Below are 23,013 nucleotides of genomic sequence, written 5' to 3' on the forward strand. Positions count from 1 at the left end.
TTGGGCGCATGGGGAGGATGGAGGGGACTTTACAGCATCTAGACTGGGTGAGCTGCTCTGTGCCCTGGAGCTGCAGGCCCAGGGCTGACAAGGTGAAAGATGGTCCCGCCTGGGTCTGGTGGGGATTTTCCGTTCTCAGTGCGCCCGGGTGAGTCAACGGTCACCCACTTCTGTACATCTTAGCTAACACCTTGGAGCAGGGGCTCGGCCTGTCAGGTCCAGCCTGAACTTGGTCGTGGGGTCTGACAGGTGATGCCCCTCACTCTCCACCCCCATCCGGTATCAAGACCGAGTCAGGGGATGCTGGTGCCCGCGCCCTGCTCCTCCACGGCCTGGCCCCTGCGTGCAGCACACCTGCGCCCCCCTGGCGGGAAACTGAGGCTGCGGGGCGGGTCCGCCTCCCCTCGAGGCTCCCGCGCGCCGCCCGTGTCCGCGCGCGCGGTTGTCAATAAAGTTCTCGCGCGCCGGAAGCGGAAGCGGCGAGTCTCCATGGCGGCGGCGGCTACGGCGGCGGCGGGGCCGGTGTTCTGGAGGCGGCTGCTGGGCCTTCTGCCTGGCCGCCCTGGGCTGGCCGCTCTCCTGGGGCGCCTGTCCGACCGACTCGGCAGGAACCGGGACCGCCGGCGCAGGAGGTGAGAGAGCGGTGGGGCTGAGGGCGCGCCCGGCCCCGACCCTCATTCCGCGCTCCCGGCGTCGCGGTGAGCTCTCCGTGTCCCCGCGCGCGGGCCCGCCCGGCCCCCGCAGTCCCGCCTCGCCGCCGGCCTTCCCGGGGTGGGGGACCCCGCCCGAAGTCGGTCGGGCCGGCCCGGGGCTGAGGGGGGCGCGCCCGGCCTCCGGCCTCCGTCCTCGTAGGGTGGAGCGAAGGGTCTGTGTGTGCACACCCGGGGCGGGGGGATGAGTTCGTGCGTTGCTTTGGGCCCCGGGGTGTGTGTGTTGGAGAGTCTTCGCGAGAGACACTGTTTGGGTCCGGAGGGGTCTTTTCCTTAAGTAATCCTAGCTGCGAGGTGACTTGACGGGAGTGAATCAGCCCTGCTGGGATTCTGTGCCTGCAGCATTTCTCACATCCTGCCAGAGAGGGCTGTGAAGCAATCCTGAGTCAGGAACACTCAGGCCAGGGAAGAGGAACCACTTGAAACCCCTTTTACACTTTGCAAAGGGCCTGTGTTCTGGAAAAGTACTGAAGTGAGTTATGGAAATAGTGAAGTAGGCTTTGAAGCCGTTCGTTCAGGCAGTGGTCTGTCGAAGTAAACATTTGCCAAGTACATGCTGACCTAAGAGACTTATGTGCAAGTAGTTTTCTTGTTGGAGGGACTCGAGCCTTACACTTGTTTCTTAAGAAAAAAAATCTTGGAACTGCGTCTTTTTGCAGAGTTTGCGCCTTAGATTTTTATCTGCTACTAGGGTGAGATGTGACCTTCTGGCCTTTGGTAGAGAGATCTGTGGTCCAGTCATGTGTGCTGATTCTAGGTACGGAAAGGAATTTGCTTCTTATTGGGTTACTTTGGAAGATTTTCAGCAAAAATTCAGGTTTCACTTACGGAAACTTTTTGTGATAGAATCAGCCCAGGACGGAACTCTTGGAAGCTTACTGATCAGAACGGCTTTAAGTTTCACATCAGTGAACCCGGTGGGAGTGGGGTGTAGAAGAGGTGGGCTCTGTTCTCTGTAATTGGTGCTTAGCAAAGACCTGTTTATTCCAGTGGGTAGTGAAGTCAGATGACTTCTACATCTTGGTATCAAACCACTGAGAAATTTGGTTTAAAGTTTCAAAAAATGTTCTCAAGGACGAGATGTTTAGGCCATTTTGTCATTTCCCTTGTATGTATTTAAACTGTACAGAAAAGTACTTAATGATTAATCACTGTTTAACATTGGAGTTGATTACTAAAGGCTGTTGGGGCAATCGCCACAGATTCTTTTAAGAAAGACATTTCTCTTGAGTGTTTTTCTGCGAGGGTGGGGGGAGGGCAGTGTTGCCGTGGGGATAGTCTACATTGACTTCTTAAAAGTCTTTTTTGTAAATAGCATTAGTGGATGCAGGACTTGTGGCTCCATATTTCTTCTTGATTAAGTTGGTTAAGGCTCTGGGTCAAAAATTAAACCAGGAACTCAGTTAAATCACAGACACAGAAACACAAATGTCAGAAATTTGCGTCTTTTAATCCTTGGAGGTGATGCCTATGCTAGGACGGAGGATAAATGTTTTGAGCAGTATTACTACAGTACTGTGGGGTTCTGACCCTTTCTTTGCCTTATTTGGTTTGCAGATTTTTTTTGCTTCTCTGTGGCCTGGCTGTTTGGGGTTACTCATGTCTGTATGGCCACTCACCTCCAGTGGCTGCTTTCGTTTCTTCTCTGTTGTTCAGTTGCACCAACCAATTCCTCATTCCCCGAATGATGTGGTTTCTTGTAACTCTCATCATTGATTCATTGATAATAGTTCTGTGTAGCCATGAACTTATTTTAGATTTTAGCTTGCCAGCCTGACTCAATTGTTGGAGTGCCTGGTGAATCCTCGTGACTAGCAAGGGGCGTGGTGAGAGGGAACAGTTCTTTACTGCAGTGGTCTCCTTTCAGTTATAGAGACAGCCATAGTGACAGAGAACTCTATTTAAAATTACTTCTAGGGGCTTCCCCAGTGGAGCAGTGGTTAAGTATCTGCCTGCCAATTCAGGGGACACGGGTTCGAGCCCTGGTCTGGGAAGATCCCACATGCCACGGGGCACCTAAACCCGTGCGCCACAGCTACTGAGCCTGCGCTCTAGAGCCCGTGAGCCACAACTGCTGAGCCCGTGCACCACGACTACTGAAGCCCGCGCACCTAGAGCCCATGCTGCAACAAGAGAAGCACCGCAACAAAGAGTAGTCCCCCGCTCACTGCAACTAGAGAGAGCCCGTGTGCAGCAACAAAGGCCCAAAGCAGCCATAAATTAATTAATCAACTTAAAAGAATTACTTCTAATTATTGATTTGGAAATACTGCTGTTTTTTCTTAAGCAGGCATCTGACTCATTACCATGGACAGCTGGATTCATTCACTCATTCAGCATGCGTGTATAGAGCACGGCTGTGCTGTGCTAGGTACCGAGGGAACATGCATAGTCCCACCTTCATGGTGCTCAGACCCATAAACAGACAATAGTAAAGTAAGGTAGGAAAGGTCATGGCAGCACTAAGGCACACCTGGAAGTCACAGAAGGCTCCCTGGCGGTGATGATCTTGGAGCTGTGTTTTGGAGGCGTGTAGGAGTAGGCTAGGTGAGGAAGTGGGGAGCCAGTGTTCAAGGAAGGATAGTGAGTGATGTAGGTTGATGGTGGCAGCAGCGGTCTAGGCCTGAGGGGGTGGGGCTTGTATGAAGTCATGGACAGTGGGAAGAGAAGAGAGGGCTGGACTGGAATCAGCTCTGGTGGGGGTGTGTAGGGGGGTGCTGAGGAGGTAGCTCATGTTTCTGACTTGGGTGACCACGTGGATGGTGGCATGCTTCACTAACACAGGGAGCGAGAAAGAGGACCAAGTTTGGGGGATGACGATAAGGTGAGTTCGGGGCATGTCCATTAGTATCCAGGTGGGTCCAGGTGGAGGCGCTCACTGTTCAGGTGAAGGGCGGGTCCGGCGCTCAGGCGAGGAAGACAGAAACTTCAGGTAGTTTCTTGGAGTCATCAGACTACACAGAATTGACTTGTTATTTGGGGTATGAGACCTGGTGGAAAATGTGTCAAGAGGGCGTTAGTTCCTAACTGAGTTTGCTGCCATACAAGGAAATATTTTCTCTGTGGTCTCCTTTTTCTTTTTTTTTTAAAAACTATTTTCAATTTGAGCTATGTGTGCAGAAAAGTCTTTATTTTTGAAACCCAAGTTCTATTTTCTTTATTTTAGGTGTGTGTATGTATGTGTGTGTGTGTGTGTGTGTGTATTTGTGTGTGTGTGTGTGTATGTGTGTGTGTATTTGTGTGTATGTATGTGTGTGTGTGTATGTGTGTGTGTATTTGTGTGTGTGTGTGTGTGTGTGTGTGGGGTGGTGGTGGGGTGCCCTAACTTTCCTGAGTGTAAGAGGGAAACATAACCAGCAAACTGTTCTTTTTATTAGGTTTCCTTACCTTGTAATGCCAGCTCAACATACTCTTGTTCAACTTCTTAGTGGTTTCTACTCTGAGGGACCACCAGGTTTCCAGAAATTACTTTTTCTCTGAGTTTTCTGATGCTGGGACCCAGTCCTCCTTATTCATTAGAGTTCAGTAGCGCCACCTCTTGTATTATAGCAGTAGAATGGGTGGGAGGGGGGATATTTAGAATCAAAGCATGATTTCCCCAAATAATTCAAATTTGATCTTGCAGAGAATTAAAATAAGATTTGCAGCAGACTGACTTGTAACTTGTAGCTTTATTAGCTTCCTATTAACCTGAGTACCCTCTGAGCACATTGCTGCTGCTGCTGAAGCAGGCTGGTCAGTCAGCTGTGTGCTCACAGAAACTAGCCTGGGATTGAAGCGGTCTGATAGATAATTCCCTTGTAAACACGTGATCCGAGTAATGTAAACGAGTCGTTTTCACTGCCGGGAAGTCAGGCTGGTTGCAGCAGTTTGGATTAGTAGAACGTGTGAGTGGTTCTCGGCAGACACTTGGCTATGCCTGGTGCCTTTGGCTACGGAGGTGTGTTGTGGGTTATAAGTATATGTTAGGTTTCTAGCCCCTCCATGTAATCGACTTTCTTTTGGACAAGCCAAGAGGAGAGTCAGCGTGTTGCCACATGCTGGCAGCCCCGGCCTCGTGCCGGCCTTGAGGGAGCAGCCATTGGTGTTCTGTGACCTACGGGAATTCACACTCATTTCCCTTACTTGGGTTTAGGTCTTGCGTTAGTCAGGAAAGGCTGCCTGCTGCTGGGGCTGCAGGAAGTTTCGTCCTTTCGTGTAGTTTTTCGAGCTTTTTTCAGGAAGTGTTATGACTTGGTCTTTTCTCATCACTTCACCTCTTTACGTTTAAATGTGTGTGACGGGGGGAGGGTGGGTTTTTCTTAAGAAGTAGTTTCTGAAAATATTGCAATCCGGAGAGCTCAGTTTCTTTTAAAACATTCTTTCTTTTTTCGTCGTTTTGTACAGATTTGGGTGGGATACAAACCACAGAGTGTGTACCACGAACCTTATAGTCCCTGGAGAGCTCGTGGACCTTTAGACCATGACCCTGAGTGCAGGACACTTAATTAGTGCCCTGGCGTGGTACAGGGGACAGAACTCTTGTGCCGTCCACGGTGGATTTGTGGTTAGTGTAGGAGATAGTCCTCCGGCATCACCGTTTTCTTCCTTCAAAGCCCTGCAGACCCTGTTTTGAAAAGACGCTAGGAGGTGGGCCTGCTTCCTTGTGTCCCAAAGGGTGGGTGACACCACTGTGGCCCCGGGGGAAGCACCTGTGTCCTCTGAAGCCGTGAGAGCTGTGCGGGGCCTGGTGGAGGTGAAGTGCAGACCCAGGTGGAATTCTCTGGCGTTGCCTTTCCTTAGTAGCGCCTCCACTGCCCCCGTGAGAGCTCGGTTGGACCTCCAGGCGCACTGTTGTGCATCCTGGCGAACGGAGAACGCAAGGTGTGGCAGTATTTTTCCATGGAGCACTTGCCGCTTCAGAATGTTTGCTGGAATGGAAGACTCCTGTCTCCGCACACAAAGGAGAAATGCCCTCTCCCGTTTTCTGAAGCTTCCCTTGCACATAGCTGTGTTCGCGGCCTCAGCAGCCGTTCTGCTCTCGCTCTTTCGGTTTGACTGGCTACTCTGAACTCAAGTCCCGCTGCGGTCCTGTGCCTCTCATGAGTCGGGTGGGTGCATCGTCCTGTCTAGGGCAGGCTTCTGCTGTCCCTGCTTTAATGGTGGCCCCCGGACCACGGACAAGAGTGTTACTGCATGCTGTTCTTGGTCAAGGCAGTCCAGATATGGATTCCTTTTAGAGATGCTGAGAAGAAACTTCCCTCTCTTCCCCACTGCCCTCCCACTCCATACTCACTGTGTTCTCCTAGCGTCACCCCCCCATCCTCTCACCCCATTCCCCCAGGCCCCTCTCCAGGTGGAGGGAGTGGCCCCAGGTCAGGGGTCCTCAGCACTTAGGCCCAACCCACTCTCCAGCTCAGGGAATTTGTTTGCAAATTTCACAGGAAGCCCTAAATCACCTGGCTGAACCTTTCCCCAGAGTCCGGTGTCTGTGTGGGTGGTGGCTGGAGCCCACCCTTTGGGGAGGGTGCTGTCAGTTTCACCTTCAGAACTGTGGGCTGAGAATTGTTTTGCGCTGTTGTTGCCGCCTCTGCCAGCGGCTGAGGGCTGTAGCAAAGTGGTTAGGCTTGCCTGAGTGCAAGTACCAGGGCGCGCCCCTGCTCTGGCCTTAGCTCTGTCCTCCAAACTTCCCTGATAATCCGGAGTAAAGGAGTGAGAGGGCGGCAGAACCTTATTATCTGGCCCCCCAGCCCCTGCCACTTCCTCCTCCCTATAACTAGAAATGGGAGCTACATGTTATCTAGAAAGAGATGATTCAGGGGAGTGCAGGCCTAGATGTGGAAAATGTGTGTGTTTGTTTAGTTCTCTAAATGGTGAGTGTGACAGCCCTGCTTTTTTTGTAGAGTAACCACAGCTCCCTGCCTCCTCCTGTCTCTTGGGGGTTAGGGTTTTGACCCGGGACAGCTGCCTGGAGGAGGAAGTTGCTTGTGCAGGTGGTCGGCCCCTGGAGGCTGGGATTACTGTGCAGCAGGGGCTGTGGCTGGCACGGGGAGAAGTGTTTTCTGAGAAGATTCCCAGGCGTCCGTCATGGAAAGCGGGAACTCGCCCCCGTGGGGATCTGGCTGAGATGCACGGAGAACGTGAGCCCCTGTGCTGTCTCCCATGGAGACTGGCTGCTTCTGCCCCGGCCCAGGTGCTGCAGTTAGATTTCGAGTGTCTGGGCTCTGGATGTGGTCTCCCCACCTTTGCCGACCTTGTGGGGCCTTTATAAAACTCTGTGCTTTTTTTCCAAGCACCTTCCTCTTTGGAATGTGAAGTTACCGCTTGAGGGTTGGGTCTCCTCCATGATGAATCCCTGAAACCTAATAGGTTTTCAGTTCTTCTCCTCTCTAACAAAAATAAACCTGTCAGTACACAGGTTAAACAGGAAGCAACATAAAAAAGCCCTCAGCAGATCTTGGACTGAGGCCCTGATCTGGACTTGGACTGAAGCTTCCCAGGAGAGCTGCCCGACAGGCCCGCAGCCTGCCCGCGGTGGCCCAAGGCCAAGCCTGTCCTGCCGAGCCCCTCTCCTGGGTGGCGGGGCCTGACCCCCGTACAGTCACTGTGTGTCTTCTCTGGACTGCCTGTTGAGCCCCTCCTGGGTTTTTCTGGCGCTGGTGGGTTTTGGCAGTTCCTGCCTCTTCCCTGTGCTCGCACCTCTCCTCGCCTGGAGCCCCCGCACTTCCTGTCTGAGTCCCACCGGGCGATCAAAGCCCATTTGGAGGGACGGTGTTGTGAGGCGTCCCCAGCAGCTCAGGCATCAGCAGCTCCCCCTTTTGGTCATTTGAAGCACATCCACCATATGTATATTTTGACCTTTCCTTCATTAGCCTCAGCATTTTCTTTTGTGTTCTTAGATGATTTCAGGTGTGTACGCTAGTGAGGCCACCAGGTTTGTGGGCAGTGGTGCCCAGGCCAGCCGTGCCTCCCCCGTACACCATCGGTGCTCACATGACCACTTGGATTGAGGCCCAGGTTGGCACTTGCCCTCTCCTGGGTTGCTGTGTGCCAAAGAGGTGTTTCCTCATCTTCCTTTTTGGGAGCGGCTCTGAGTCTGTTGGCTCATCTGAAGAACGCGTGGGGACTGACTGCATGGCCTGGGTTGCCGGCGACACCCTGGATACTTTTTATATGGTCGGAGCGGTAAGTGCTGTGAGATTGGGAGATCAGTTGACCTTACAGTGCTGTGGGGTTTTCCTCAAACAGACTATGTTTAATTAATGAACATTAGACTTTAGGCCCCCTTTGCGGCTTCTCGTTGATAGACTGCTGTGCACCTTTCCCGTTCTCATGCTTTTCCGTTGGACTGAAGGCGCTCCCTCTCCCCTCTGGAAGGTAGTAGCCTTGAGCACAGCAGGAGCATGGCCTCCACTTTGGGGAAATTGAGGTCGCAATCCCTTGTTTACATGTCTAGGCCTTTCATTTGCTGCTTGTTACCCAGAAGCCAGAGAAGTGTAGCAAGCTGATGCCCTGGAGTGTGGTCCCCACCTCTGCTCGGAGGCCCATGGTGAACCCTGGCTTCCCAGGGTCCAGACCCGGTGTCATCCACCCGCTGACTAAACTTTTCTTGGCAATGAGCTGCCGTGATAGCCCGGTGGGCTTTCTGGGAAGCACAGCTGCAGGCCATCTGGCGTGTGTGTAGGGACATTCAGGAACCCTGGGAAGATTCAGCGTTTTATCAGGAGGCAAGTGAATGAAATCATCCTCCTGGAATTTGTGGCCCTTCAGGCCTTGGGGTGTTTAAGCGTCCTTTCCCTAGAGCCCCTCTTGAGGCTGTGGTGAAGGTCACGCGCTGAAAAGGATTTTCCTGCCGCTCTTTGCTGGAATTCAGATGACGGGCTGGTCGGTGTGGGGCTCTGGGTGTGCACTGCCCTCCCCTGGCCCCTGCAGGTGTCTCGTCATCCGGACAAAGATGAGGCTCAGCGGGCAGGGGACTGTTTACTGCAGTCTTGGCCTCAGTGGACGGGAACCAGCCAGAGACTGGGTGTGACCTCTGAGGAGAATGTGTCCAGAGGTGAAGGGGCAGTTGTCGTCACTGCCGGCCCCTCTTGAGGTGACCTCTTCCAGCACCAGCTTTTCTCTCTGTATCCTAGTATTAAAGAGAAAACTTAATTTTTTCTGGGTCCTTCCTTGAATAAAAGCCCATTTATCTCATCAGTGAGACAACCGGGGGTCTGGGTTGTACTCACCAGCCTGAGACCAGACCTGCCCTTGCAGGCAGCCTTTGGCGGCTTTCTGCGGGTGGGTTCGTTGGGGGCATTAACCAGGCGATGGCTTTTCTGAGTTTACTTGTGGCTGCTCTAAATTCTGAGTTGTTTGGAATCAGCATAAAGTTTGGGGTTTATCCATAGGCTTTGGCAATTCTTAAGTTGCTCAACTTGTAGGGGCTGAAAAATTCTTTTACAGAGTTTGACTGAATTCTTATTTGGCCACAGGAACTGAGAGAGACTTGTGAGGAAGTATTTGAGAAGTGTGACCCTTTGTATGTCTCTTTCCCCAGGCCACCATGGCTGTTGTTGGCGCCTCTGCTGTCTCCAGCTGTCCCCCATGTCACCTCGCCTCCTTGCTGCCTGTGTCCGGAGGGTGTGCATCGCTTCCAGTGGATCAGAAACCTGGTTCCAGAGTTCGGAGTCTCCAGCTCTCACGTCAGGGTGCTTTCTTCACCTGCAGAGTTTTTTGAGCTCATGAAGGTAAGTTGTGTCTAAGAGAGAGGGTCAGACATGGAATTAGAGGTTTGGGGGCATAAGGTTGGCCGAGTCCTGGGCTGAAGCACCTTGTGTTCTAGAAACTTTTGATGGCTGCTCAGCTTATTCCTGCGGGTTCCACCTGTTAGGTTTCCGCTTCACAGATGGCTGAGTTGGGCCGTGATCAGAAGCTCCCCTGGGTGGCTGATGTCTCAGGTGGAGCAGCTCAGAGCTTGCGGGCACTGAGGGTCAGGTCCTAGGTTTTGGTTCTTGTGACAGATTGATTCCCTTCGTTCCATGTTGGAGATGTAGGCGAGGCGGGAGGTTAGTGAGAGCTTGGGGACCTCAGCAGGCACGTCCCTGCTGAGGACGTCTGGGAGGGAACGAACCTCATTCTGGTTAGGGCATGGCAGACTCCTGCCCCGGCAACGTCTCCAACACACAGTAGCTCCATAAAGTAGATGACAGGAAATGGAGACATAATGACCTATGGATGGGATTTGATATGTAGGAAGTGGCCGGGAGCCTCTCAGTTCAGTGGAGAGTATTTACAGGTAACTGGAAAGTCTGGATGTCTGGTTTTAGGTCTTGTGATCCTGGTTCTTTTCCGTAATTCTGTCTAAAGTTTGTACCTTCTCTCTCTTGGTAGAGATGCTAAACTTTGCATTTGGCGGGGTTCAGCTTTCAATACATTAGTCAGGTGTTCATGCCACATCTAGTTATTTGTGGTTAAACTGCTCATCGGAATGAAGTAATTAAACTCTAATTAATTTTTAGTTACATGAATTCTGAGTTTGTATTAATTCAGTGATGTTAGAATTAAGGTATGATGCGGTCAGAAGTGCTGGGACATAACAGGAAATATATGTAGATGTTCCTTTTTCTGCACAACCAACTCTAGTTCATTTGAATGCTTGCACATTTTCTCTCCTTTGCCCTGTTGTTCTGTATATCCACTCTTAGCTTAATTTCCGGCTGGCTCATTCCGGTATGCTTGTGTGTGTGTGTGTGTGTGTGTGTGTGTGTGTGTGTGTGTGTGTGTGTGTGTGTGTGTGTGTGCGCGCGCGCACATACGTGCATGCTCTCCCCCACTTCCCTACACTGCTTGACTCTCCTGTGTGTCCTTGTTTGTGTAGAACTGATGCTGAGGCTGTTTGCTCTTTACTCCTACTTGGTTCTCTGCTTGGCTTGAAGAAACAGGTTTTTCAAAGGAGGTGGTTCTTAGTGTCCCAATCAACTCCGGGTGAAGGATGGACTGAGTCTCCACATGGGGGTCCCCTGGCCTGGAGGTGAGGCCACGCGGCGCACCTGCCCGGGGTGGGTGGGGCTGTGGCAGCCAGGAGGGACGCGCGAGGGGCTCAGCCCAGCAGGCCAGGAAGAATCCGAGGCCACCGTTCCCTGCCTTCTGCACTGAGTCATGGGCGGGTTCTCCGGCACGTTCTGTGTGGAGCGGGATGTGTTTCTTCCTGGGACAGAGTGGCCCGTGTTCCCAGAGAAGAGAGTGCAGCGTGGTTTCTGCCTGGGCCCAGGCCTTCGTGACAGCTGAGCTTGTACCAGAGGACCTGGCGCCATGGCAAACAATTGCATAGACTTTTGCTGCCCGAACTTGATTGCCTCACACTTAACTTGTTTTCCTCTCTTTCCTGTCTTCATACTCACTTTCCCCACAAGCAACCATCTGAATAAATAACAAAACGAAGGAAACAGCAAACATAGGAAATTCTTTTGTTTGTTCCTTGCATATAAGCCTTTCCCAGTGGTGTGTTGGTGTGTTTATCTAGTCAAGATGCCCCTCTTCCTCCATGGACAGTGCAGGCTGTGGGGGCCGTGTGGGAAAGCCAGCACGTGCATGTGTCCTGCCTCCCCGGTGCCCTCGCCAGCTTGCCCTGAGCGTGGTGCTGCCCTTCTTCCTGCTCTTGATCTCCTCTGGGGCCTGGCCGCGCTGGTGAGGGGTCCGGTGTACTCCCATGGCTGGATCACGTCCTGGGAGAGGATGCTGGCCATTGGGACTGATGCATCACCTTTGAACGTTGGTGTGTTCTGTGTGTGTGTCTAGCTAGGTACCTGTCTGTCTGCATCTCAAAACTGTTGCATGCTTGGGACTTCCCTGGTGGCGCAGTGGTTAAGAATCCGCCTGCCAGTGCAGGTGACACGGGTTCGAGCCCTGGTCTGGGAAGATCCCACATGCCGTGGAGCAGCTAAGCCTGTGCTCCACAACTACTGAGCCTGTGCGCTACAGCTACTGGGCCCGCGTGCCACAACTACTGAAGCCCGCACGCCTAGAGCCCGTGGTCCGTAACAAGAGAAGCCACCGCAATGAGAAGCTCGTGCACCGCAATGAAGAGTAGCTCCCGCTCACCACAACTAGAGAAAGCCCGCGTGCAGCGACGAAGACCCAACGCAGCCAAAAATAAACATAAATAAATATGTTTTAAAAAACAATTACATGCTCATTATAAAACCCCAGCTGTGCAGACGGGGCTGGAGTGCAAGTTTGCCCCCGCACTCCCTCGTCTGGCTCTGCTCCTTGGACACACACACATACACACACACACACCCCTATACAGGTGTGCATGGGGTGGTGACGGGGGAGCATGGTTTACGTTCTGTTCAGTGATTTGCTTCTGTTCCTGCAGTGCACTGTGGACATCCCCTCAGGTCAGTGTGCAAAGACCTTCATTCTTTTCGTGGCTGTGCTGTATCTTATAGCATGGCTAGATCATGCCTTACTTTCAGGCTGAGTATTTCAAATGCGGGTTGCGGCTCCTTGCCTGGTAGGTTACCACACACATTTGGGGCTTGTTTAAATATTAACTGGTGAAGATGCAGGATACTGCAGCTTGGAGTGTTATTTGCCTCCAGTATCAAAGGACTGTATCTTTCTCACTGAACTGTGAAAATGGTGATTATGAATTTTGAATTGTTTCTTCTCTTCAGGGGCAGATAAAAGTAGCCAAGAGGCGGGTCGTGATGGCGTCCCTCTACCTGGGGACAGGTCCTTTGGAACAGGAACTGGTAAGGTTTAAGCAGGGGTGGTCCTACTGGCAGTAGTGAGTCACCCTAAAACCTTGGGCTGTGTAGAGCCGTGGAGTTGGGGTAGAGCCGCCCTCCTTGGCCTGCGTCTCAGGCCAGCTTTTGTTCTTGTTGCCCCAGATTCTGGGGCACGTCAGGAGGATCAGCTAGGGGTGCAGGGAGATGTGATCCTGGGCCTCCTGACCTCGCTGGCCCGTGTCCTCCTCACCCTGCGCAGGGGCCGTAGGCCGTCTGTCTGCCAAGCCGGGGCTCCGAGAATTGTGACCCGCAGGCCAAATCTGGCCACCGCCTATTTATGTGTGGAATATGGGCTAAGGATGGTGTTCACATTTTCTTTTTTTAAATTTTATTTATTTATATTTGGCTGCATTGAGTCTTTGTTGCTGCGTGCGGGCTTTCTCTAGTTGCAGCGAGAACCTAGATCTTCTGCCATGTGGGATCTTCCTGGACCAGGGCTCAAACCCGTGTCCTCTGCTTTACATTTTCAATGTTTGGCAAAAGATCAAAAGAGGAGTAGTAATTGTGTCACATGAAAAGCATGTGAAATTCAGATTTCTGTGTCCATAAATAAAGCTTTATTGGAGCATAGTGACTCTCATTAATTTTTGTTTTGTCTATGGCTGCTTTCTTGCTACAGTGGCTGAACTGAGTAACTGTGACAGGGATCATCTGACCTGCAAAGCCCAAGATATTTACTATCTGGTCCTTCATAGAGAAGGCTTCTGAGTCTGTATTAGGCAGAGGAGCTAGCATGGCAGGTCGAGCTGGCCGTTGCTTTCGCCCAGGGCTGGTGTCGGGTGCAGGTCTGCGGCCAGCCTGGCTCCACCTAGACTTGCTGTCATGCCGTGCTTGTTCCTTCCAACGAGACACGCGGGGCTGGGAAGGAGCAGACGTCACCTGTTGTGCAGCGGGTGCTTCCTGTAGGACGAGCCCAGCGCAGAATCTGTAGGTTGAGCTGAAGTGAGTGTGAATGAGGTCGCTGTGTTGTCGGAGTCCCTGGATGGCTTTCTACTCTGAGGGAATGAGATGGACCCTTGCCCACAGCAAGTGTTGTTTCTTGGTTTGCCTTGTTCAGAAACCCCCAGGGCATAGCTGGAAGAGAACAGGGGCTGTGGTAGGGGGCGAGGGGGAAGGGTGGGGGGCAGGAGAGAGCCCACCCCTTCCCTTCCTGTGTGAGGAAAGTCTGCCCCGCTTTCAGGACGTGCTTTTAGCTGTGACCTTGGGAAGGGTGTTTGTTCTCCTGGGAGACGAATGCCACGTCCAGCCTGTGGAGAGTGGCAGTGGGCAGGTTGTGTCTTGGATTTATTCATTCAGCAAATATTTACCGAGTGCTGTCTGTGTGTGGGGCGCTGTTTGTTGTGTGCCTGTAAGGATGATCCATTGCAACGTGTGTGGGAGCTGGTGTCTTAGTGTTTTCGAGAGCGGCGAGGTCCAGACCCTTGGACACCGTGTCCCTGACCCCCAGAGCCTTCATCCTGCCAGGCCCAGGCCGCAGATGCCATGTCTTTGGATTACGGTTACCGCGGTGGCCTCAGGTGAAGAGGTTCTGCAGCGTTGGCTTCTGGGCAAGCATGGCTGGTGTGTGCGTGTACATGCTTGTGTGTGTTCAAAGAGGACCGTGCGGGCATTAGCTGACAGGTTGGTTCATTTCTTTAATACATAACCATCTTTTCAGATCTTTCATTTCTGTTCTTTTGGGGTCTTTTCTTGGCAGGTGGATTGCCTGGAAAGCACTCTAGAAAAGTCACTCCAGACGAAGTTTCCTTCCGACCTCAGGGTGTCCATTCTCTTAGACTTCACGCGGGGCTCAAGAGGTAGGTCTGACGCCCTCCCTGGCCCCGATTCTTCCCTGTTCAGGAAGAATGAGGAATTACACCCTCACCGCCCTGTCCTCAGCCAGCAGCAAGGCTATTTGAAGCCTTTCTGGGATGGCCCAGGACGGCCTGTCCGTCAGGATTCTGTCTGTGGCAAGTGACCGACAGTCCAAGTAAAAATGACTTTGGGAAAAAGAGAATTGTTTTGACTTCCACGTCTGACTTGGTTCGGGTGGGTCGTGATTTGGGGCTTGGACCTTTAGGCTGGCTTCATTCTCTGGCTCCTTGCGGCAGCCTCTGGCAGTCCCAGGCCCAACTTGCCACGTCTTGTCCACTGGAAGAGCACCTGCTTCCCTCGTGGTCAGCCTGGAGCTCCTGCGTGGCCTGTCTCGGGCTCTGTGCTGGGCCTCCTGAGCGTGCTGACCGGCCCAGCCTGGGCCTGCGTGCCTTCCCAGAGCCGGGGTGGACAGAGTCATCTTCACCCAGAGCAGAAATCTGAGAGCGGGGCTGGGTGGTGCCCCCAGGAGGAGATTGGGTGCAGTTACCATGAGGTGGGTAGAGGGTGCTGTGGGGCTGGAAGAGTGGATGTCCGCTACACGGGCCGCTCAGTCCTGCCCCGTGATGTGGTGGGTGTCCAGGTAGAAGCTGTCCCGGAGCCCCTCTGGCTGAAAACAGCCCCCGGCGGTCTGACTTGGACGGCTGCGCAGGCCCTTGGTAGGTGGCGCTGCACTGGCGGGCTGCGTGTTTTTCCTGGTGTGACTCTGCCGTCCTTGCTCTCCTGCTTGCCCACGTCTTCAGGAAGGAAAAACTCTCGCACGATGCTGCTCCCACTCCTGCAGAGGTTTCCAGAACAGGTCCGAGTGTCTCTCTTCCACACGCCTAACCTCCGTGGGCTCCTCCGGCTCCTCATCCCCGAGCGCTTCAACGAGACCATCGGCCTGCAGCACATCAAGGTGTACCTCTTCGACAACAGCGTCGTCCTGAGCGGGTGAGTTGGCTTCCTTCTGTCGGGGTCTCTGGAGGGCAGAGACCAGCAGCACGCAGAGAAGGGAAGGTCCGTCCCCGCGAGCCTTCGAGGGCCTGCTGCTACGTGTTTAGTCTGGTTGCCTGGCCCTCCCGGTGTCTTCCCGGTGTCCTGTCTGCCACGGAGGCTGGAAGCCACGAAGGGCGACTGATAGCTGGCCGTGGTTTACTGAGCCCTTACTCTGTGTTTGCTCCTGGGTGAGCCCCTCGTGTACTGTCTCAGCTAATGCTCACTGTCACCCCACGTGGTCTTTCCCTCACTTTGTACACAAGAAGCCCGAGAGGACAAATAACTTTGTCAGGCAGGGCCGGGTGGGAATCCAGGCCCTTTAGGGGACACCGGGGCCAAGCCCGAGTGGTCCTTGGCTCTGTAAGTGTCCGCATCTCCTCTTGGTGGTCAGCTCAGTGAGGGGATGGCCTTGCGGTCACTCCTCTGTGTCACCTTAGTGTCACTCTCGCCCGCCTCTTGTGAGCGGCCAGGCTCAGTAGCTGTTTGTTTTATTTTATTTTATCTATTTATTTATTTATTTTTGGCTGTGTAGGGTCTTCGTTGCTGTGTGCGGGCTGTCTCTAGTTGCAGCGAGCAGGGGCTACTCTGTCGCGGTGCGCGGGCTTCTCATTACAGTGGCTTCTCTCATTGCGGAGCATGGGCTCTAGGTGCACGGGCTTCAGTAGTTGTGGCACGCGGGCTCAGTAGTTGTGGCTCGCGGGCTCTAGAGCGCAGGCTCAGTAGTTGTGGTGCGCGGGCTTAGCTGCTCCGCGGCATATGGGAATCCTCCCGGGCCAGGGCTGGAACCTGTGTCCCCTGCATTGGTGGGCGGATTCCTAACCACTGCGCCCCCAGGGAAGCCCGTCAGTAGCTGTTTGTTAATTGGCTGCTGGTGCACCTGATCCGAGTTGGCTGCTCCCCTGCTCCTGCTGGTGACCCTGAGACCGGGGTCACCAGCACTTGCTGTCGCACCCTATCGCCTGAGTCCTCACCTGCTGCTTTCCTCCCTGTAGCGCAAACCTGAGTGACTCCTACTTCACCAACCGGCAGGACCGCTACGTATTCTTGCAGGACTGTCCTGAGATTGCGGACTTCTTCACGGAGCTGGTGGACGCGGTGGGGGACGTGTCCCTGCAGTTGCAGGGGGACGACACGGTGCAGGTGGTGGAGGGGATGGTGCATCCTTACAAAGGTAGGGTCCCGGGCTCCTCGCCCTCCTGAGCCTGGGGGTGGTGAGGGTGAGGAGGGCGCGCCTCTGGGGGCCTTGCCACGGGTTTAGGTTTGGGTGGCAGAGCCTTGTTCTGCTTTTGTCTTTGGAGCCAGACAGACGTGACTCACTGGCTATCGGTCATGCTCTGCGGGTGAGGGAGCCACCGGGGAAGGTGGGATTGTGGGCTTCGGGTCTGGGTGCCCGCGGGAGTGAGCCGGGAGCCTGCCGTGCACTTACAGGAAGCGGCCTGCTAGATGGCCACCCCCCTCAGGGCCACCTCCCGTGACTCTGGAGCACAGAGGGTCTGTGGCTCTCGGCTCCATTGAGGTCTGCGGCCTCCTGCCTGGAACGTGAAATGGGAGAGTCCTCGGTCCTGCTCACTGGAAATAGGCAAACCCTGGCAGCTAGCATTCCCGGGCTATTTGCATTCCTGTGATTCTTGTGGCCGTGGCTTCCTGGTGGCCTTTAAGGAGGTCTGCTGCTGAATTTGCAACCGTGTCAGCAATGTGGGGAACGGGTTAAACCTAGCCCATGTGAGGAGAAGAGCCAGAAAGGAAGCATCTGAGTGGGGATGTCTGGTGGGGACCCTGTCCCGGGGGCTGGGGATCTGTGCACTGTGGAGCCAGCCCGTGATCTGTGTGCCTGCCTTGCCTGCTGCCGCTACGCCTACGTGCCAGAGAGTAGTATGATAACTACTATTATGTTTTAAATTTCAACAAAAATTTATGGAAGTCTGTTTTCTCTTTCATTATATGAGTACCTACACAGCGTTCTCAATTTTACCCTCTGGCTCACAGAGCCTGAAATATTTACTGTCTGGCCTGTACAGGAAACACTGGCTGACCCCTGATCTAACTTAACAGGCCTGGTGTGAATATGCAGAAAAAAGGGCCCCCATTTGGGGAAGAATTGAGAGTCAGCACACTCAGAGGGCGTGGGGGGCTGGGCACAGCCGTGTTCGGGACCAGGGCAACTCGAGAGAAGCAGTGAGTGAGCGGCCCCCGTGGTGGCCGCCGTCAGTAAGGAGGGATCCCCGCAAGCAACATTCCTTCTCTGGGCTGTTGCCCAGCCCTGGAAGGCACTCGGGCGTGTGCGCCTGTTCCCAGCCCAGAGCGCGTGAGCGGTGACCAGGACAGTCGTGCTGTCCGTCTCTCTCTTGTTGATCAGCCCTGCCCAAGGCTTGCTATTCTGTCAGTTTTTTCAGAGAATCAACTTTTGACAATGTTGAAGTTACCTATTTTTATATTGTTGTTTTCTTTGTTAATTTCTGCTTTATATAATGTCCTTCCTTGTACTGTATTTTTTGGCTTTTCCTATTGTTTTTCCTCCTAACTTCTTGAGTTGGATGCTTTAGCTCATTAACTCTCTTATCATCTAGTGATAGAATTTAGACTCACTTCTTTTCTCTTCATTGTGTCCACGCAGCCACTCGTCACTGGTGTCCGTGTGAAAACAAGGCCCAGAGCCTGCCTGTTCACCTCTGACCCTTTGTGGCTCGCTCTCCTGCTCTCTGGTCGTACTTAAACGTGTCTCTGTCGGACACATGTTCTTTCTGATGTGTAACATGCCCACTAGTCACGGGTGTGCAGCTTGTGTACGTGTTCATAGTGGGTTGGCTCCCAGAAGCCCCCTCGGGTCCCTAGCCAGGCGTGACCCCCAGTGTGCCCACTATCCTGACCACTGCCACCCTCAACTAGTCTTTCCTGTTTTTGAACTTTTCGTAAGTGGATTGGTAGAGGCCTTTTCATTTCCCCCTGAGTGCAGGCTTCTTGTGGCAAGATCCTTTTCCGGGCATTTCTGTCCACAGAGGAGCCTCACGTGGGCCCGGTGTCTCGTGCTCAATCGGGACGTGTTTGGTGAAGGATCAGTTGTGGCATCTGTGCTTGCCTGTTACATGCCATGTGGTGTGTCTCCCGTGCTGAATGGAGTCCAGAGCCTCCCTTCTCTGCTCCTGACTCCCCTTTGCCATGTCTCCCTCTAGGTGACCAGGCTGCGTATTGCAAGGCAGCCAATAAGAGGGTTATGGATGTGATCAACTCAGCCAGGACCCGCCAGCAGATGCTGCATGCCCAGACCTTCCACAGCAGCTCCCTCTTAACCCGGGAAGATGCAGCAGCCGCTGGAGACCAGGGGCCAGCCCCAGACACCTGGATTTACCCATTGATCCAGATGAAGCCCTTTGAGATTCAGATCGACGAGATTGTCACTGAGACCCTGCTGACAGAGGCCGAGCGAGGCGCTAAGGTCTACCTTACCACTGGCTACTTCAACCTGACCCAGGCCTACATGGACCTGGTCTTGGGCACGCGAGCCGAGTACCAGATCCTGCTGGCCTCGCCAGAGGTGAACGGCTTCTTTGGGGCCAAGGGGGTGGCAGGTGCCATCCCGGCCGCCTACGTGCACATTGAGCGGCAGTTCTACAGTGAGGTGTGCAGCCTGGGGCAGCAGGAGCGGGTCCAGCTGCAGGAGTACTGGCGGAGGGGCTGGACGTTTCATGCCAAAGGTATGTGGCAGCCGGCTGGCCAGAGGACAGCCCCCATGCGGGACAGGCGGGGGGTGGACCAGTTGGCCCACTTGTTAGCGCCCGTGGTGCCGGTGCCTGCCTGGTGGAGCCCTGCCCCTCGCCCCGTCTGTCTTCATGACAGCCCTGCGGGCGCATCCCAGTCATCGCATTTATGTGCATTTCCGTTACGCAAGATCTCTCCCCAACTTATAAACTCAGATCATTGGGGGCTGTTCTAAAAAATATACACGTAACCTCTCCCCTCAGATAGGTGAAAAGGCACGTGCTTTAGTCTTTCTGTGATCATCCGAGTTCTCCTGCATTGGCCCTGCCCTTCTTGGGGACAGAGAGGATTCCTTAGGGATCATTTGTTTGGCATCAAACAGCCTTCTTTTTCAGTCCCTTCCTCACCAGTCCTGTTTTTTCCCCTATGTGCCAAACCTTCGTGGTTTTTTTTTTTTTATAGCTGAGAAAACTAAGGCTGTCTACTTAGGATGTTTACATGTACCGGGCTGCCTCAGGGTGGGTTCGAGTGTGAACTGCATATTGTAATGGCCTCTCTTGTACAGTTATGTGCATCCGTGGAGCAGCCCACGTGTGGCACAATCCCAGGGGGTAGCCACGATGTGAACAAACGGGTTTAGAACCCTGTGCCTTCTCCATGCCGAGGGCATCTGCCTCTCGAGTGTGACTGCTCCTTTCTGTCTTCCGGGAGACCCCATGGCCAGCTCGGTTAGTCCTGTGTCTAAAGGAACAGTGGACAGCGTGGGGACCCCAAGCCCCGACTGAAGTGCCTGGCTTTCCTGAATTCTTGCTGTTGGTTCAGAGACCCGTTTTGCTCCTGCGCTAGTCCTGGGGGCTTCTGGAGAGCCTGAGCGAGGCGGGAGGGGCATGGTGTTGTCACAGCCACTCATCTATGTTGTTTAGACTTGAGGTCACTTTGAACCCTCAGGTTGGACTCTTGTTTTCTTAAACCATTGGTTTCCATCTGGAGGTATACTAGGAAACCCCCCCAGGCCACCCTAGGCCTCCTGGGTCCAGCCCTCTGGGATTGGGTGGTTCCCACTTGCTACCATGAGGCCTGCGTGCCTGCTCAGGCAGGTGGCACTGTCTGGTGTGGGAAGTGAGCTCTGCCATTGTACCGATCCTGGATGTGTCATGGGCTAAGCCCGGCCGGTGATTAGGTGTCTCCGGGCAGGCAGGCCAGCCCACGGGGGTGTGGAAGGTATTTTAGGATTGGCTCTGTTACTTCTGAGAATAACAGTGGTGCCTGGGGTGGGGTAGTGGAGACAGAGAGCTGGATAGTGGGAGGAGCTTTGAGCTCTGAGGGGACCTGTGTGCCTGGCGAGCTGTGCAGAGGCACGTTGAGCGCGCTCGCTCCTCGTCTGCCCTGTGGCTGGGTCGGTGCAGGGGGTCCCTTGTCACTTTGGGGCCCCCAGCGTAGCCTGGCCCGTCAGTTCTGAGTGTGCTGTGGGTTATTTCCATGAAGCTGCACTGATAAACGTGCAGTGACTCCCCAGTTACCGTTGAAACAGAAACACCCAACCGGCTTTTCCAGTGTGTCTCGCCTTTTCCCGGACTGGCGTGCTCCAGCCGCTCCCTCCTGCCACACGCCCTGTTGCGGGTGGAGCCCTGCCACCTGGCAGCTGGCTTAGTGGGGAAGGCCAGGAATCCCAGGGTGTGTGCAGTAGAGAGGGAGGGGGAGAGCACGACGGGGCACGTGGAGAGGGGCTTCTGCGCAGAAGACACCTCACCCTAACAGCAGGAGCCAAGGGTCAGATCACTCAGCGCTGAGATGAGAGGCCAGGCCCTTCCCTGCCTAGTGGCTGTTCTCGATAGTGGGGACTCTTACGTCAGCCCCCCTTTCTGGCTCATCTCTTGATGGTCATTTCCCCCAAAGCAACCTAGGACGAGGAGCTGGCAGCGCAGGTGGCGCTGGATTTGGACTGTGGAGTGGTGGACCATCTACTGATTGCCTGCCCTGTGCAGGGGCCGTGCTGGGTGCAAGCGGTGTGTCTGCATTTGGGCCCCGGAAAATTCTTCCCCATGGCTGAGTGGCCTATACTACAGTTCCCTTCCCCGGGCTCCTGCTCCCAGAAGCCCTTGGGTGACGGGGGGAACAGGGACACCGTGTTCCCGCTTCCAGACCCTTGCCCTCCGAGAGCGCTGTCAGCGCCGCATGCCTCTGGGAGTCAGGCACCCTGAGGCTCTGGGCCCTGACTGTGTTGGACCTGCTGGTGGCCACGTGCGAGGCGATGCAGGAAAGCTCCGCTCGGTCCAGGCCTGTGGACACTGGCAGGCGAGGTGGGGAGAAACAGCCTTCTCGTGCACACCGGCCACACCGGTCCACGGGTGCTAGTGGATAGCAGTGTAGTCTGGTGACGGGAGGCCCCGAGGGCTGGGGTGTACTCTGTTGTTTTCTGCTCACCGAGTGTCGCCAGGAACATGGAGCCAGGGGTGCGTGCTCGGCTGGAGCAGCGCTGGCTCTGCCCAGTGGCCTGAGCAGAGGCCGCCTCACTGGCTACGCTGTCGATTTCCTAGCAGACTTGAATATACATCCCATTTTAATAAGTTGAGCTGCTTCAAAGAACCAGAGGGACCTTCCACTCTTTAAAGGCATGTACTAGAGACCCCTTTGGCAACGTGGTCCCATCTGGTTAGTTTTTATTGGGAGTTTTTATCTGGTTAGTTTTATTACCCTGGGTAAGCACGATGTGTTGGACAGGTTACCAGGATGGGAGTCTCAAAGCCTGGTTCTCAGCCCAAATTTGCCTTTGGCAGAAGCGGAGGGACCAGGTTCAACTTCCGTGTCAGCTGGGGTGATGGCTTTGGGTTGTACTCAGGAGGGAGTGGCGACATGCATGCGTTCGAGTTTCTGTGAAGTGACCGTGCAGTTCATGGGCGAGGAGTGGACTCCCAGGGGTCGTGGCAGGGATGCCATGTGTGGCTTCGGAGGGCTGGGGCCCCTGGCGAGGAGAGGCATCCTCCTCACCTATAGTTTTGTTGCTGATCTCCCCGTGGCTCAGTGAAGGGCGACACTGAACCCGGAAGTCTTATTACCAGCATCTGCTTGGCCTCAGGAGGGCTTTGGGGGTGTGGGGAGGTAGGGGTCCACCTTTGACATCCGTCAGTTGGCAGCTCTTCTGATTGGTGGTTTGTCAGCTTCCTGTTGCCCAGCCTTCGTTCCTCACCTGGTGGGTGAGGTGGGACAGGGTTCTGGGAGTGGGGGAGCATTCCGACCTAATGGGGAGCACCACCAGCTCAGCTGGAGTTTAAAGAGTTAGTTTTTTTAGATCAGGGTTAGGTGCACAGCAAAACTGAGAGGAAGGTACAGAGAGTTCCCGTGTTCTCCCTGCCCCCCAACACATGCACAGCCCCCCCACTACATTTATTATAATTGATGAACCCACAGAGATGCGTGATTGTCACCCTGAGTCCACAGTTTACATCAGCGTTCATCTTGGTGGTATACGTTCTGTGGGTTTGGACAAACGTACAGAGTAGTTTCGCTACCCTAAAATCCCTCTGTGCTCTTTTTTTTTTTTTTAAATAAATTTATTTTACTTGTTTATTTTTGGCTGTGTTGGGTCTTTGTTGCTGCGCACGAGCTTTCTCTAGTTGCGGCAAGTGGGGGCTACTCTTCGTTGCTGCGTGCGGGCTTCTCGTTGCGGTGGCTTCTCTCATTGTGGAACACGGGCTCTAGGCGCGTGGGCTTCAGTAGTTGTGGCCCGTGGGCTCAGTAGTTGTGGCTCTTGGGCTCTATAGAGCGCAGGCTCAGTAGTTGTGGCGCACGGGCTTAGTTGCTCTGCGGCATGTGGGATCTTCCCGGACCAGGGCTCGAACCTGTGTCCCCTGCATTGGCAGGCGGGTTCTTAACCCCTGCGCCACCAGGGGAGCCCCCCCGCTCTGTGTTCTTGTGCTCTGCCTATCTCCCCGCCACACCCCTGGCCTCTGCCCTGGGCAATCATAGATTTTTTTTATTGTCTCCATAGTTTTGCCGTTTCCAGAATTATTATATAGTTGGAA

General features: G+C 54.1%; 1 protein-coding gene across 6 annotated transcripts in view; it reads left to right on the forward strand.

Moving 5' to 3' along the window:
- The first annotated feature begins 459 nt into the window (after nt 1-459).
- The window catches only part of PGS1 (phosphatidylglycerophosphate synthase 1), a 54,960-nt gene continuing 32,406 nt past the window's right edge, over nt 460-23,013 (forward strand). For 3 of the 6 annotated variants that reach the window (XR_003005361.1, XM_024760608.1, XM_024760607.1), the window contains exons 1-7: nt 480-632; nt 9,232-9,421; nt 12,353-12,430; nt 14,163-14,262; nt 15,061-15,250; nt 16,288-16,466; nt 18,466-18,987. Coding sequence is in view for 3 of the 6 variants with exons in the window: in XM_024760608.1 (XP_024616376.1) it covers nt 490-632; nt 9,232-9,421; nt 12,353-12,430; nt 14,163-14,262; nt 15,061-15,250; nt 16,288-16,466; nt 18,466-18,987 (1,402 nt within the window). In the remaining 3 variants the exon portion in view is untranslated. Of the gene's footprint in view, nt 633-7,588; nt 7,875-9,231; nt 9,422-12,352; nt 12,431-14,162; nt 14,263-15,060; nt 15,251-16,287; nt 16,467-18,465; nt 18,988-23,013 lie in introns of all 6 variants that reach the window. The other 3 variants (XR_003005360.1, XR_003005359.1, XM_024760606.1) reach the window with 2 other exon arrangements.

The sequence above is a fragment of the Neophocaena asiaeorientalis genome, unplaced genomic scaffold, assembly GCF_003031525.2.
Source record: "Neophocaena asiaeorientalis asiaeorientalis breed wild unplaced genomic scaffold, Neophocaena_asiaeorientalis_V1.1 scaffold30, whole genome shotgun sequence".
Taxonomy (NCBI): Eukaryota; Metazoa; Chordata; class Mammalia; order Artiodactyla; family Phocoenidae; genus Neophocaena; species Neophocaena asiaeorientalis.